At 43.9% G+C, this 17062-nt stretch overlaps 2 protein-coding genes across 2 annotated transcripts in view; both read right to left on the bottom strand.

The window, feature by feature from the left end:
- Window positions 1–3696: 3696 nt before the first annotated feature.
- On the bottom strand, window positions 3697–4167 carry LOC126373438 (transcriptional regulatory protein AlgP-like). The gene has a single exon (XM_050019596.1). The coding sequence runs from the start codon at window positions 4165–4167 to the stop codon at window positions 3697–3699; it is 471 nt and encodes a 156-aa protein (XP_049875553.1).
- A 508-nt stretch (window positions 4168–4675) lies between these two features.
- The window catches only part of LOC126373088 (rho GTPase-activating protein 4-like), a 30912-nt gene continuing 18525 nt past the window's right edge, over window positions 4676–17062 (bottom strand). The window contains exons 4-17 of the mRNA XM_050019079.1: window positions 16464–16660; window positions 15051–15179; window positions 13441–13716; window positions 12958–13089; window positions 12541–12657; window positions 11510–11729; window positions 10904–11028; window positions 9878–10092; window positions 9136–9342; window positions 8544–8692; window positions 7749–7812; window positions 7244–7274; window positions 6691–6757; window positions 4676–4711 (exon numbers count right to left, since the gene is read on the bottom strand). Of these exons, the coding sequence (XP_049875036.1) occupies window positions 4707–4711; window positions 6691–6757; window positions 7244–7274; window positions 7749–7812; window positions 8544–8692; window positions 9136–9342; window positions 9878–10092; window positions 10904–11028; window positions 11510–11729; window positions 12541–12657; window positions 12958–13089; window positions 13441–13716; window positions 15051–15179; window positions 16464–16660 (1934 nt within the window). The 3' untranslated portion in view covers window positions 4676–4706. The remainder of the gene's footprint in view (window positions 4712–6690; window positions 6758–7243; window positions 7275–7748; window positions 7813–8543; window positions 8693–9135; window positions 9343–9877; window positions 10093–10903; window positions 11029–11509; window positions 11730–12540; window positions 12658–12957; window positions 13090–13440; window positions 13717–15050; window positions 15180–16463; window positions 16661–17062) is intronic.

Genomic DNA, 17062 nt, shown 5'->3' on the forward strand with positions numbered 1-17062 from the left:
CTAACATTCCCATAGTTCAACCAGTCGCGACCCTTCCAGTAGACAGCACTCTGCGTCCGCACTGACGCTCTACAATGACGCCACACATACTCGTCAAGCTATTCACAGCAAATCATTATACATAGTCGAAGGTTTAAAAACCCTATAATCAAAAAATACATATATTCGATATGGCATATCCTTTAAAAGCGACGCACAAACCGTCGGTCCCATATAAAAATAATTGGTTACATCGTTATTAAATATAAAATAATATTATGTATCGTATAAAATACACTCTTCGTTACGTACCTTAGCACTGCCGTGCGAGTTCTCAGCCGATGATATAAAGTTGATTTAAAAATAAAATAGCACATCACTAAAGCACCTATTAATTGTGACATTAAATGAGATACAATCTTTGTTCGTCGATGATTTGCCAAAGTTTAACTACTTTATAGAGGGCTTAAGAAGGCCACATCGAAGCAATTCATCTAAGAAAGCAATATTGCTATTTGACATTTGTTTGCATTGCGCACTTACTTTTATATGTGCAAAAATCAAATTGCAATATTGCTTTCTTAGATGAATTGCTTCGACGTGGCTATTTTAACCCCCAAAATCACATTCATACTTCATTGCCACAAATTTTATTACATTTGTCTGACATATTGATTGCTCAGATACAATACTATTAGCCATATTTGATCAAACACCTTTCGTTCATTGGCAATATTGGCAAACCTATTAAACATTGAGCTCCAATCACACTAGCTCATAGACTAGATCGTCAAACGTAACGATTCACATAAACACTAGTGTGATTAAAGCTAGATAAAAATGCAAAACAGCAAATTAAATACCCAAACATGAGGCCCTTTTATAAAAGACACCACCACCATTGTTGACCAGTACGATCACGAGTACTAATATGTATACACTTTGAAACCATGTCACATTAACCTTTTTGACAAACAAACTAAACCGTAAGGCTACGTTCACACGGAGTCATTTTTCACGTATATCGTATACGAGATTTTATCGAATATCGTAGTGACAGCCAAATTTGTATAGCAATTTTTAAAATCGTTCACACGGCGTCTATACGAGAAAATCGCGTATTCGAGACATATTTTTTACCGTATACCGTAGGTTCTTACCACCGGGAATGCGAGATTATCGAAACGATTTTAACGAATGCGATACTCATTGGCGCTTGCGTTTACGTTGAGAAGTTCACACGGACAAACTGGTTTCTTAAGTTGAAGTAGAACATACGTAAGTTGGTGACATAAGTTCTAACTGGATATTCGCAAAGATAAAAAAATCTAGGTTATTCTTGCATCTGATCTACGGCAAAGATATTGACGGGGATCCATGTCCATGTGCACTCAACGACTGGCGGCAGGTTGCATCGAATACGCCGCGCGCCGCGGCGGCTGTCACGTGTACGGGATGACCGTATACGAGAAAAAACCGTGGGCCTCGCACCGTGTGAACAGCCGTCCCGTATACGGTACTCCCGTAAGCGAGAAAATATCGAATCGAATAGTCGCCGTGTGAACGTAGCCTATGTCTCATTAAATGTGAAATATGATAGTGCGACAGGGTTCTAAAGTGGGTACATGATATTGCTCATTCGCTTTTTTTTTCTGTGGCTCACATATCTCAGGCGGTGATAACTTATGCGCAGACTAAGCCGTTCACCTTTCCTTTGCCGTTATGATCGAACGTAACAAACAACCTTTAGTAAAATAAATTAAACAACATAATTACACAAAGTACGACGTCGCGAACGACCGTTTAAAATTGAAATAAAATCTACACAACTTTCGATGTGACATCAGTTTCAGCTGAGCACAAACGGACGGCCGGTATCGATGCGGTATTTTTATATGGAGCCTGTATTAGTTATTGACTCTTGAAGACTTAAAAGTAGCACTTTTTTAGTTGCGAGCTCGAGATGGAGATATAGTTGAGACCTTGTGAGAATAAGTCCCACTTTTATTTACACAATAAATTACACAACACTGTGGTATCTACTGCACTCGTCAAAAAGCCCGCCTCTGACTGATCCGGGTGCAAAGGTGCCCATTATACTAGCCACATTTATATAATATTCTTTTGTCAGATTCAGACAAAAATCAGATTTTTTTTTTCTATTTAAATTTTCGCTTTGAGATCACAAAGTTTTACCTGGATTTAAACTAGCGTGTCTATAGCGAGGTCTTGATAACAAAAATCAAATCTGAATGTTCTTTTTTTAAAAAAAAAAATGCGCGAACCCAGATACAATATAAGGAGACGATTATCAGCTATCCACTTCGCTTAGGTGGAGACCGGGCCTTTTGTTTTGCATTCTATAATAGCATATTAACTCTTTCAAAATCAACAATTTATACAACAGCGCCCCATATAAAATTGCCGAGAACACCGTGTGACCCACTAGCTTAACACGCACCATCGTTTACACATACAATGGCCCCGATTCCTGCAGACACCTCCTAATTTTATTTATAGTTAGACCCGTCATTTTCTTATCCGCCGAAAAGGAAAGGGACAAATGATTGACAATTATTAATTTTAAAATGAATAAATAAACCGAGCGAATAAAATAGGCATCTTGTTCATACGCAATCCGTTTGACGTGCGCGGTCAACTTAATTCTGTCGGGTTATTGGCTAATACAAAACTGACGAGTGTTCTATAAATGTTATGCATGTCGAATACCCGTCCCTTTCCTTTTCGGTGAATAAGAAAATGACAGGTATAACGTAAAATAAAATTAGATGGTGTGTACTGAATCAGCACCATTATATTTCTATGAGATTCTAATAGCCCCACATAATCAGGACTCGTCATATAACCTACAGGATAAACGAAGCCAAGGGCCCATAGTTACCACTAATACAGTTACATTATTCGTAAAATATTGTGCATTGCTTCTATATGTTCGTCTCGTTACATATTTTGGACGTGTCCATTCATCCGTTATTATCACAACGGTGTTATGTACGGATTGGAATTTTATTGGGAACCAGGGAGATACATATGCCCGCGAAAATTACAAGAGTCCGCCTGTCGCATGTTAACTCACGTCGCTGTATCACGCGGCCGCACCAAGACATTTCTAGCTGAACCGCTACATCGATTCACCCGCCTTTCATTGCGTAGTAACACAAGCGCTTGTTGTGGTTGCGCCATACCAAAGAAGCAATGAGTGATGTGGAAAGTTGCCTCATATAATATGATCGCTTTGAGCATATTTCAGTCCCAGCGGCTATGCTCCATGTCTGTATAATAAGAACTTTGTGGTTTTACACATAATGCTTCCACTTAAGATATTATTATGATAGTTTATATCACACATATAAGGAATAGGTTATAAAATAGCTTGGATTCCCTTTTTATTACGTTCTAATTGTATCTTTTATAATCTTATGCCATTAATTTATCGCTATTTCAATTGCAATCCCATCGCATCCAATAAAATTCCAACGTACATTCTTAATAATCGTTGCATAAAATTGGCCACGCAAATTTCATACACTCCATAAGAGACATACAAACTGGACATCTAACCATCGCCGCTCTGGACGTCATAAAAGACGAGTCAACGAGGAGTTAACCCCTTCATGGACAGGACGACTAGAGCCGTGGTCCCGAGGGCTGTACTATTATCAATTAAAGGTCAATGACCGGTATTCAGGGTTCTCGTTAACACGTAGAATCAGGCGCAGTAGGGGCGTCGGAGGTGGAGTCGGGGGTGGGGATAGGGAGTGTGGGTACCGTCGGGGGCTCGTGGGGGCGGGCGTGCACGGGGTGCGGGGTGGGGCGGCGCAGCAGGGCCGGCTTGGCGGCCAGCGCCGGCTTGAGCGAGCCGCCCGTGAGCGTGAGGTCGGCGAACTTGGCCGCCACGCGCGCCGTGTTGCGCGCCGGCACGGGGCTGCCGTTGGCGGCGGGGGCGGGCGCGGGCGCGGCGGGGGAGGAGGCGGGGGCCGCGCCCGCGCCCTCCGCCGCCGGCTCCGAGCTGCGCGCCGCCGCGGGCTCCGTGTCCCCACTGCCACTCGAGCTTGTATGTCTGTTAAGGTGCAACAGAGATAAAGAACCTAATGTTGAACTGACAGAATCTTTTGCCTTTCCGTTATTTTGCTTGGGCGCGCCCTCTTTTACATAGGTCTTAAACATAGCTGGCGAGGAGTCGGTGTACTATACACTATGCTATTATTATGGTATGTTGAATTGTACCCGGATCTATATAATGTAGTCAAATATTTTAGCATTTAACTTAATTCTATAAATCTCGTATTTTATTAAGACATTTACTAGATACGAAAAACCTCAAAAATTCTTACCTAATAATAAACTTACAGATTTTTTTCTGAATTGGATACCGAAAATACCCTTCATTGATAATTCTTGTCATAGATCAGTTACATAAATAATGATTTAAAAGAGACAGAAACACTCTTTATTTGATTCGAAATGGGTACATTAATAAATGCTTATCAGCTATCAACAATAGCAAGAAACAAGCGCACAAAACTGAATGTATCAAAAAGCAAGCAACGTTTAGACATCAAGTTACCTATGGGGTCGCTTCTTGAGCGTGTCCCTGTTGTGCGCGAAGGTGTCGGCGGTGTCGGCGGGGGCGGGGGCGGGGTCGCGGGCGGGCGGCGGCGGCGCGCGCAGCGGCAGGTCCAGCACCAGGTCGGGCGTCGCCTCCGCTAGCCTGCGGGGACGGGCGGTTATACCACGAGCGACACTGCTATACATATAGGCTGCCAAATTTACACATGGGGTTAAATAAGAGGTGTCTAAAAAGGCCACATTGAAGCAGTTCATCTAAAAAAGCCATATTACTATTTGACATTTGTTGACATTGTGCACTTACTTTTATATCCGCAAATGTCAAGTTGCAATATTGTTTTTTTTACAATTAATTCCTTCAATGTGCCTTTTTAGACCCTCTATTCATCTATAAATAGCAAAAATGCTATTTGACATTTGTTTGACATGAAGTGTGTCACTCTTAGCCCGAATTAGAATAGAAAAAAATCCGATGTGCGCTGTTCCAGATCTCCATATTATATAGGTACTCAAGCTCAATAACTAATCCCACTAGAGACAACTTAAACCTATGCTGCACACTGGACACCAACTTAAACCTATGCTGCACACTGGACACCAACTTAAACGTATGCTGCACACTGGACACTTCATACAAAAATCCTCGTTTTACACAGACACTGCACATTGACATTATCTTACACTCGCATCTGTGTGTAGGCCGTCTGACGCCCATACGATTGAACACTAAAGTAAGACCGAGGGGTGAGGTAAACCTAGCTCACCCGCTGGTGGGGCACGGAAAGTTGCCGTTCTATACGTGGTATTATTCCTTAGTCTATGCCAATGAGTTATATAAATCCAGAAAGAAAAGAGAGCATGCTTTTAATAAAAAATTTAAAATATTTGTAGTTATTATGTTATTGTGAAGTACAACAGGAGTATTTTTTTTAGTCATAAAGGAGGCATTAGATGAATAGCGAGTGCGTGGTGTAATAATATAGATATGGTTTAGCATGAGTGCCGATTCCTATACACACCATCTAATTTTATTTTAAGTTATACCTGACATTTTCTTTTCCGCCGATAAAGAAAGGGACGCCCATCCCGAATCGACAGACATAAAATTTATGGAACACAAGTCAATTTTAGGCCAATATTTTATATACCCGATTTCCTTAGGTTGTCAGCATACGTCAAACAGGTTTCATGTGAGCGATTTGCCTATTTTATCCGCCCGGGTTATTCATTCGTTTGAAATTAACAGTTGTCAATCATCCGTCCCTTTCCTTTTCGGCGGATAAGACTATGACGGGTAGAACTTAAAATAAAATTAAGAGGTGTATGCAGGAATCGGAGCCATAGTATTATTACGAATTAGAGCATATAGAACGTCGTATGAATGAAATGTGACACTTGAACAAGTCAGTCGTCAGCAGCGGCGTAGCCGCGTCTAGTAATATTTATCGATATCGAAATAAACTTCTTTTACAACTCGAGATATGAAAATAGTTCACTCATCATTTGATTGTCGCATCCAACGCCATTGCATAATAAATAAATTATAATTAAAATTCTAAAAAATAATTTGTCTACCTTATCAGACATTTCTTATGGAACTTTAAAAAGTATGAGATAGATTTGATTAGCTTCCCTCTCATTCTCGTATTAGTCAAACAATCTGACTGACTTAAGGCAACTGAATGGTTCTCTTTGCTGAGAACAATAACTTATTTTCTGCGATAGATTCGCGTTCGGCCAAAATATCATTTGTAACTGTGTAGCCCGCTGTCGTTGAGGTACTAGATAATTTAATGTACGTACCAAATAGTATTAAAAAGTTATTGAACTTTGATAGTCTCCAAACATAAAATATCGCACTTGGTCCAGGGGTTCTGACGCTAACCGATAGACTTGTTCGGAGAACGCATGACTTACTTTGTAGTGTCTCGGGTTCGACTGAATTCGACTTTGAATTTAAATTAATATTTAGACTATAGACAATTGATATCACGTCACGGCCCTCCCCGTGAGTAACCACGATGGCAAACCGAAACCGTTGCAGTCCTCTTACGAAGCCGCCTATGTGCGTAGTGGATGGAATGCATGGTGATATGGTGCGTGGTATAACAACGTACCTACATACGGCGGCGGCGGCGTCGGGCGCGGCGGCCGCGGGGACGGCGCCCTCCGGACAAGCCACGCGCACCTGCGGGACAACACCTGTGTATTCATAAGCTCATAGACACTGCTTACTTATCTTTTCAATTTTTGTCTTATTTTTACATAAACAGCCTATACACGTCCCACTGCTGGGCACAGGCCTCCCCCAAATCAACCGGGTTGGTGGAGGTGTTTGGGCTACTAGCCCAGGGCCAACGGCTTAGCGTGCCTTCCGAAGCACGGATCATCTTAGTTTTTCGCAATGTCCTTACCAAACAAAGGACATTCTCACAAGGTGATTTCGACAATGTCTCGCATCGGGAATAGAACCCGGACCTCCAGATCGTGAGCCCAACGCCAACGCGTGCTTATTTTTTGATATTATTCCACTTGATATTATTAACTCAGAGTTGAATCATTCCCCTCAGTATTCAGTACGGTGTCACTACCGCCCTGTATAGAAATATCAAGATGTGTTTACCTAATTAAAGCACATAATAACTAACTAACTTAAAACAATGTATGTGTTTACCTGCGAAGAGCCTCTCTCGGAGCTCTCTGCCCTGTGTAACAAAAATAGACGGGTTATAGCATGCTTTGTAAACTAAGTATATAAAAATAATATTAAATAAATAATAATAAAGTCGTCGCATTCAATAGCCAACGGACAACAATACATTAAAAGACGGTAATCAAATCAAATTATCACTATAAAATGATTTAAATATAGACAAAAAAGGAAAGCAATACAATAGGCGGCCTTATTGCTCTGCAGCAATTTCTTCCAGGCAAGAGGAAGTGTAGTCAGTAAGATAAGATGCGGGATGGTAATGTAATAAGATGCTTGAAAAGTTGTACTATAAATAGGTAATGAAGCAGATAATTCCAACTTTAGGTATATTATTAGGAAACCGTGCTTGGTTTGATTTAAAAATGGATGTAATACTTTTTTCTGTGCTAACCTAGATGGTAATGTTCTAAATACATTCCTTGAGGAGTAGCATTTGTAAGGTTAAAAACAACGTTAAAATATATACCTGCGATGGCCAACGGAGTCCCGATCGCGCCATTCTCCACTATCACCTTCCGAGCTGAGTTCATCTGTGAAATAATCATCATCATCAATTTAAGTGCCACGCTCTTGTCGGTGTAGCATTTTCCATTCCAGTCTATCAAAGGCCAATTCCTTGACTTCCCTATAAGACACGACATTAACATTTTCTTTAATCTGTTCCATGTATGATCTTCTTGGTCTTCCCCTTCCTCTCTTTCCTTCTAGCTTTCCTTCTATGATGTTTTTAATAAATTCGTCGTGTCTTATATCTTGTTGTGTGTCTTTATTGAGAAATAATACACAATAAAATATTACAAATGCAGAAAAAGACTGGCAAAGTTATTCTTCTTCTTCTTCTCTCGTGTGGGTCGTGAGGTGCATTACCAACCTCATCAACCCTGGTGTCAGGATTACTATTGAGCCGCCAAAAGCCCCTAGGCCTCATGTAACGACTACTTACTTACATCAGTATGTAGTAACCGGGACCAACGGCTTAGCGTGCCTTCCGAAGGATCATCTTACTTTCGGACGATCAGCCTGTAATGTCCTAAACAAACTAAGGATCACAAAGTAATTTTTGTGATATTTTCCCACCGGGATTCGAACCCGGGACCTCCGGATCGTGAGCAATTAAAAGAGAATTACAGTTTCATATTTTTTAGGCTTAAACGCAACAAACAAACGTTGTTTCCTTACAACTGCTAAAATAAGTAGTTAATTCAATGCCATCTGAGGCATACAATAGGTTACGTCAAAAAAATGTTCTTGTCATACATACCGTCATCGTCAGCAAACAGCGAGAGGTCGTCTCGTATGTCGGGCTCGTAGTCGTCGGCGTCGTCGTCCGCGTCGGCGTCTAGCTCTGCGGTCGGCGCCGCCCCGTCCGCCGCGTCCTCAGCCTCGTCATCCTGGTCTTGTACTGGCTCTCTATTGCGGAAGAAAACACACCTTGAAATGGGTACCAGTGGCCTGAGAAAAGTGCGTAAAATTGGCAGCGCCATCTACTAAGATGTATTAATTTAATGATAGCCAAAACTGTGCAGTTACATGAGCCATGTCAGCAACATGCGACATTCTATGCGCATGCAAAATTGTAGATCGGGAAAATGGACGTTATTAGACTCGCTCGAGATCGCGGTCGCCATGGTTACGCCTACCAATGTGCTAGCCGGTTTTTTACAGGAGCGACTGCCTGTCTGACCTTTCAACCCGCGAAGGGAAAACCAGCCCAATACAGGTTAGGTCACATACCTCCGAAATTGTCAGCCCCTAGCATTATCCCGATTTTCACAGGGTATATTATACCTCCGAAATTGTAATAACCAATTATAAGGAGTGTAAATTCAACAAGCCAGGGAGGTGGTACTGACGGCTGTTTGTTGTAGAGCGCGTGCGGCGCCACGTTCTGCGGGAACAGTTCGAGGTGGTGCTGGATGATGCGCTTGACCAGCTCGTTGACGAGGTTCTGCGCCGCCACCTGCGCGCCGCCCTCGCCGCGGGCCGCCAGCAGCGTGGGCCCCAGGCAGATGGCCAGGTTCCACGCGTCCATCATGTTCTGCTCGCTGTACTCCGTCAGGCTGCGGAGGCAATCAACGGGTTGATCCATCGTCATTTTGTTACATCACGCAAAAAGCCGGATGTAATGATGTAATAGGCTAATTTCCAACTAGTCAAATCAGTAATTTTTTACTAAACGTTAAATTTGTATGAAAAAGCACACTGAGACATAGAAAAACGTGATAAATATATTTTAGACCCCCAGGCCTTAATCAACAAAGCAAGTTTAAACACAAAAAGGTACATTCATAATCTGTGTTTAGCCTATATTGTCCTACTGCTGGGCAAAGGTCTCCCCTTCCATCCTTCCACACTTCAAGATTTTCATCGAACTGCCATGCGACGGTACTATTAATAAAAAAATAAAAATCTTGAGTAGGCATATGTCCTTCTGTTTAACATAGGCATGAATTTATAATACGTTCAGTGCCGCATATCATCAAGCATATTAATATCCTCATTCTGTGCATACTTCGGTTCCGCCGACTACGTTTCCGTGTCATCTCTCTCTAATAAGAACTGTGCAGTAAGTGGGGGAAGGTTGTAAGTACTGACTGCGCCAGGAAGGCGGCGAGGTATCTGAGCACGAGCATGTTGGGGCGCGGCAGCGCGGCCAGCGCGTCCCGCAGCCGCGCCAGCAGGGCCGCCTCGTCGGCGCCGCCCGGCGCGCCGCCCGCCGCGCCCGCCACCCGCAGCAGGCGCTCCGCCACCGCGCCCGGCACCAGCGGCGGCCGCAGCTCGCGCAGGTACAGCTTCAGCAGCCCGCACACCTGCGTGCCGTCACCACACGTTACTCATTGCAAGCGTAACACCTCCATTCGATGACCTCGAGTTATATTTCCAACTCTCCGATTTCTCAAGCGAAAATGTCTCGTCCTGATGTAACTGAGACCTAACTCCTGTTACTAACAGAGAACAGGGGCCTCAAAAGGCCACATTAAAGCTATTCATCTAAACAAAAAATATTGCTATTTCACATTTGTTGACATTGCGCACTTATTTACATTAGCGCAAATATCAGATTGCAATATTACTTTCGATGAATTGCTTCGATGTGCATTTTTAACTCCTTTGATCCGACCTAGTTTAGTAAAACGCACAGTTTCATAGAGAAAGGGGTTTTGTGAACAACATAATAATATATTGTAGTAGGGAAGGAAAGTTTTTTTTTTTTTGACGTGACTTATTGTAGATTTGCCGCTTATGGCATTAACTACAGGGCCGAGCAAATGGGGAGCGCTGAGGGTTCTCACTCGATAACGGAAATAAAGAATTAATATAGATAGACAGCTTATCTTACCAGAAGAATGATACAACAAATGTATAAATAAATGGATGGCCATACGGAGTGCAATAAATAATTTTGACTTTTTGGAATGATTTGAGTTCATATGTCCTAAGACATTTGTCAGTGCGCATAAGTTTTACGTTTTATTATTTTTATTCTGTTTTATATACTTATAGGTGGACACCTCGCATTGGCTCAGTTTTTATGTATGTTTTTTTTTTTTTTTGCTATAGTTTTTAAGAGCTGTTGGTGTTCCAAATATTAAATACAACAAATGTAAGAACGTAACGTACAGAGTTGATGTCGGAGGCGTCCCGCACGCGTGCTAGCGGATCCTCCCCGCGCTCGAACGCCGCGCGCAACGCCTGCATTTCCACTTGCGAACCCGACACGCGGAAGATGCCTTGATGCCGCAACCCTGACGGTAGAAATACATCGTTAACTACTACAACTATAACTATAAATGGAAGTTCTCCTTGACGGTTACAAGACAACATTAGAAAAGTAACACCTTAAGTTACCTTAAGACTTCTGTATACGGTGAGAAGAGCATCTGAAGTATTTCAAAGACGTTACGCATCTTTTAGCATGGACACTTTTTTAGATGCATCTTTTTTATTTTATTGAATGGTATTGTATTGTTTTGTTACTCTATGCCGTACTTCGGATACTCCATACAAAAATTGTATATCTAACGTGTGTAAAGCTCACGATTGCCCTCTAGATAATATGTAGAGGGCAATAATATCGCGCCGCGTCACGCAACTGCGATTTGAGCTTAACACGTAAATGCGAGCAAGACACACAATCTGCGCTCACTCCTAAGGTGTAAATGTGTACGCAGCAAACAAATCCTTTATGTCGATTTGCAGTAGGGTCGGTGGTGAGTGGCGACTGACCGTAGGTGGCGATGACGCGCACGCAGGAGGTGAGCACGGTGGGCAGCGTGTCGGGCAGCGGCGCCGCGAAGAGCCCGCGGCGCGCGGCGGCGCGGCGCGGCGGGCTGGCGGGCGAGCGCGGCGGGTCGGCGCCGCCCGGCAGCAGCCGCCCGCGGACCGCCGCCGCCTTGCTCTCCAGCCGCGCCAGCCGCCCCGCGCACGACACGTACGACCGGAACTTCTGCGGGTCCACGCTCGCATGTCATGCAAACTGCTCATCGAGACGGATCAAACGAGCCCATACTCGGGGGCTCGGGGGTATTGCGTCATTTGAATGAGCTCCTATGGCCACCAGTAGGCTCTGCACGGTAACCGCGGCGCGCGTGGCGCGAATTGTATCGAGGCCTTCGACCAATAGCCGCTTGACGTCCATCTACATAGATAGCATTCGTATCGTTTATTGGTTGAAGCGGTCAATATAATTCGAGCCGCGCGCGGCGCGGTTGTCATGCAGACCCGGCTGGAGGGTTAAAAAGGCCACATCGAAGCAATTCATCCATAAAAACAACATTGCAATCTAAAATTTGCGCATTTAAATTAAGTGCGCAATGCAAAAAAAATGTATATTAACCCTCCTGATCATCATCAGACCCTGGAATGTCCTGGATATCTAAGTCATGTCTAAGAATCTTCTCGCTAATACCATATATCGAACAAAAAAACTACAACCAAAGCGGACGACGAATCGTACAAGGCGTTGGCGCCAAAATATTAAATATCGTCTGGTAGTACAAATATTAAATGACCAAAATGCGGGCACATCTCAATTTATGTAATGTTTTATTTATGTATAATTATATGACAAGTAATAGTAATTAAATACATCAGTCAGTCATTCGCTTTATGTTCAATAATAAAATTTACGTCCTTGAAATATTGGAGATACCAATTTAATGGTAACACAGTGGTAACACTTACGTCATCAGACGGCTGGCAATGGCGGCTTTTCATAGCATTGAGCATACCTGGTTTTCTAATACCCTGGTACTAACCGCGAGATAGTAGTCCTCCTGGTCCCGGCGGGCGCCGTCGTCGTCGGGCGCGGGCGGCGGCAGCGCCTGCGCATTGGGCCCGAACAGCGCGCTCACGTCGATGTCGCTGCCCTCCATCTGACGAATCATCACATGCTTTATATGAGTAATAAACTACCTAATCTTCACTTCAATACAACACTAGGTGTGAATAAAAAACTCTTACACAGTTGGCTCGACCATTATAGACGGCGATACGGCTTAGCACCTATCGCGTTAGTCTAACATAAACCGGTGGGGTTAGGTACTTGTGGCAATAGGTGTATACGCGACTACGTATGTTTTTGGACTGTGTCCGTGACTACAAAAGTGGATTTTGGCAGTGCGTTGGTTGATCAGCTAGTCATTTTTTTTTTCTCTAAAGAGTAAAAAGAGCACCTGTCTAACAAGCTCCGCCTCAGCCGCGTCGAGCGTCTTAGCACTCTCGCGGCACTCGGCACGCAGCTGCCTCGCGCCCGCCTCCAGCTGCTGAAGACGCTGCGCCAAGTCTGCTGTTACTGCATTCGCCGCCTGGAAAATTTTTAAAAGTGGGATGAATATTACTCCTTAATTTACGCGGAAATCCATCGTGCGATAGTCTCGGTTATTTATTACATAATTAAGGTGTTAAATGATTGAAACTAACTATACATCTATTCGTATTCATCGCGCGTATATATTACTCGCATCGGTAATCAAATACAGGCTTCCATCATCTTCCGCGATCGAAGCGGGTACGGATATTAGTGTACGAAGCCGATTCAATTTGGAGGGAATCGAATATCGATTTGCTTCTATCGTGTGCGTAAGCAGAAAAGATAGCGACCCCGAGTCGTGATGTCACATGAAGTTCGGCAAGGCGATCGAACGAGCGAGACGTACCTCGTCGGCGTCGTCGCAGGCGCCGTCGAGCAGCTCCCGCATGTCGGCGTCCTGGTCGGCGGGCGGCGGGCCGCGGTAGGGCAGCGGGCGCGGCGGCGAGAAGGCCGTGGCGTGCACGCACACGAGCCGCTGGCGGTCGGCCAGCGCGTCCAGCGCGTCGGCGGCCGCCAGCAGCGCGCCCGCCGCCGCCGCGCCCGCCGCCGCGCGCGCCGCCTCCGCCGCGCCCGCCGTGCGCGCCGCGCGCCCCACCACCGCCTCGAACCCCACCTCCATGCACTGCCGGCAGTCCACACGTTACCAAACGGATCCCCAACACGCTGCGTTTCATCATGGTTTAAGTAGACCAGCGGACTTTAGCACCGTTTCTCGCCTCGACATACGTCCCCCGTCACTCTCTCACAGTACTGCTCAGAAAGAGACAGATGATCTCTGTCGCGGCGAGAAAGAGTCGCGTGTTTACGGTGCTAAGCCCGCTGGTTTTCTTATACCATGCGTTTCATAACACACATCACTAACGTCTAGTCTGTACCGGTTTTAGGCTGGATTAACATCCAGTATCGGGCATCCGGCATTGGGTAACCCCGGATGCTGGAAGCACAAACAAGGTGACACACGTGACAAATTGCAAGAGGCGTCGTGCACACTTGACCATTTGAAAAAATAAAAACCTAAAATAGGCAGGTGAAAGGGATTATTACCCTGTAGTGAGATGAGAATAAAAGAAAACCCCAACGGATTGTTAACTTCCGACCCAGCAGTAAATGTGTGCCATCATAAAATAAAGAGCATATATGAATTTTATGTAGTATATGAAAATCATAATCAGCCAGTAGCTCAACCTTGTCCGTGACGAAAAAAATTTAAGATACTTTTACATTCGACAACAATATTTTTTATTAGAAAGAAAGAAATAAAACATATATGTTTTCTTTCACAACTGTTGAGTACTACAGCATTGATGCGTTTCATCTAAATAAATATTGCCATTTGACATTTGTCGACATTGATGTTGATTCCTGCAGACACCTTTAGACAGTTTTAGACAGACAATTTTATTTTAAGTTATACCTGTCATTTTCTTATCCGCCGAGAAGGAAAGGGACGGGTAATCGACAGGCATAAAATTTATGGAATACGTGTAAATTTTAAGCAGAAATCTAAAACAACCGTCTAAAAATTTTACATCGGCCAATAACCCGACAGAGTTACGTAGACAGCATGTCATACGGATTACATACCAGCGAGATGCCTATTTTATTCGCCCGGGTTACTCACCCATTTTAAAGTTAACAGTAGTCAATCATCCGTCCCTATCCTTTTCGGCGAATAAGAAAATGACGAGTATAACTTAAATAAAATTAGGTGTCTGCAGGAATCGGGGACTTTTTTTAGATGTATTGTGTCAAGGAAGGAGCCTCCCCGAGCGGCGCATTGAAGTTTTCTCGCGCCCGGCGCACCCTGGTAACAGTCTGCGGACGGTTTAGTCGGTAACGCAGACTGGCCGATCCTTTCACCACGATGGCGATCTAATGTGATCGGTCCTCACCAGGACCAATATGGCCCCTACCTACAAACACTAAGCTTTGTTTCTAAGTTATAGGAGTTCTCACCAGCATAATCTCGGCGATGTCGTCGAGGTAGTACCGCTGCAGCGTGGCGTTGGCGGCCTCGAGGCTCAGCACGTAGTCGGCCCGCGCCCGCAGCGCCCGCGCACGGGCCGCACTGTGCCGCGCGCGACGCTACACAAACACAACATTTTGTACGAAAGAAAGACAGAATATAGAGATGTTGCACTGTCCCGCACCAAATTGTAATAAATGCTTAGCAATAAGGCCGCCAGATTGTACTGTATCTATCATCCATTTGTGTAAATTTGTTTTGTATGTTGTGTGCAATAAAGTATATTTGATTTGATTTAATATACTAAATATTATGTCAAATTCAGGTTGGTAATGTAGTAACTTATTGCATTGCCTGCTTGCTCGGCTGATGAACGAAACGTTACCGTTCTATACGTGGTAGTATTTTTATACTGGAAAAAAGAAATGGTCACCCATCTGCCTGACCTCACTGCTATTTGTTGCGCAACATTGTTTGAAAACAACACGCGATTCTGCGCGATATAAAATCTCCTTGCTACAGAACCACATCATCAGTTGCTTGTTATATCCAGCGTCCAACTACTTGAAACCCGTTTGGAACTCGTCCTTACGCCAACGCAATAGCTGGTAAACTAACACTAATTACATAACGGATGCTTCCGTCCAACCCTTAAATTGATTCGCAAGATTCTGTATCTAAATACACATAGACAAAGTTTATTTTTGTGGCTTAAATATTCTACATACTCATACTCTTAAATATACTACTAAATATACTAATAAAAAAGTTTATTTATTCTGTTTTGTCTCAATAAAGCTGTAAAGAGAAGAACACTAAAAGTCCCACAGTTGTATAAGTTATCTCAGGTTGAAAAGGATCTAATCCCTTAGTTGGCCTTTACTTGGTTAACATATCTGAGATGATAAGCATCTGGACACATTGTATTATAAGATGTTATTATGTCATTGACAACTGTTGTTCCTTCGAACATGAAATATATATTTCTATTTTTGATTTCATACACTCCGTCATTTCGGACTTAAGGTGAACGCGCACCTAGACGCAACAGGAGCCGCACGCGCTGAAGTCATCGCATTTTATAAATCTATGAAATCGTACGCAACGTCGCGCAACTATCCGCGCTGTTCGACCCGCACTTTGCCGCAACATTCCATGATTTCGTTGCGCGGCTCCTGCGGCGCGCATAGGTGAGCGTTCACCTTAATTCCGAAATGACGGAGTGTATGAAATTTAAAAAAATAAATATATATTTATTGTTCGAAGGCACAACAGCTGTCAATGACATAATAACATCTTATAATACAATGTGTCCAGATGTTTATCACCATTGCAAATTGTCTCGCGATCCATCTCGATACGTGTCTGTTTGTCTGTGTGTAAGATACACAGATATGTGTTACCTTTTCGAGCTCCTTGTCGAGCGCTTTAAGCTTCTTGTGGCGGGTGGGGTCGGCCTGCGCCAGCTTGTCCCTCGAGTCGCGCGCCTGACGCAGCTTGCCGGCGGCGGCGCGCCAGTCGGCTGCAGCGGCGGCGTGCGCCTTGGCGGCGCCGCCCGCCTCCGCCAACGCCGCGCCCAGCTCCTCGTGCCGCTCCGACACTGCACACCACACGTCACCATGCATCTCATACATGATCATCTTGTACTGAATACCACGTAAGCGCATTATTGTCAAATCACATTCAGTTGCGATTTTTGTTAACATAACCTCGCGATAGACAAGCTAGTATTAATCCAGGCCGAAATTTGTAGTCTCAATCTTTACCTGGATTGACAATTAATAGAAACCAATAGAAGTTTTGTTGATGAAAATCATATAAGAGTGTGATTTTTCAAAAATACGGCTGCTTGGTTTGTTTTTAGATATACGTCTGTCTAACGTTCCGGGCCCATATCAAATGTGTGCGTGATCGCGCAGCGTTTGTAATGGGCCGTCTTTACTGTCTCCTAAACAAACGCAGTAAATTATCCCTTTGAAATAAGGAGAAAATCTACACGACC

The sequence above is a fragment of the Pectinophora gossypiella genome, chromosome 15, assembly GCF_024362695.1.
Source record: "Pectinophora gossypiella chromosome 15, ilPecGoss1.1, whole genome shotgun sequence".
Taxonomy (NCBI): Eukaryota; Metazoa; Arthropoda; class Insecta; order Lepidoptera; family Gelechiidae; genus Pectinophora; species Pectinophora gossypiella.

Coding starts and splice junctions, on each gene's coding strand:
- LOC126373438 (XM_050019596.1), bottom strand. CDS start 4,167: ATGTTTAAGACCTATGTAAAAGAGGGCGCGCCCAAGCAAAATAACGGA.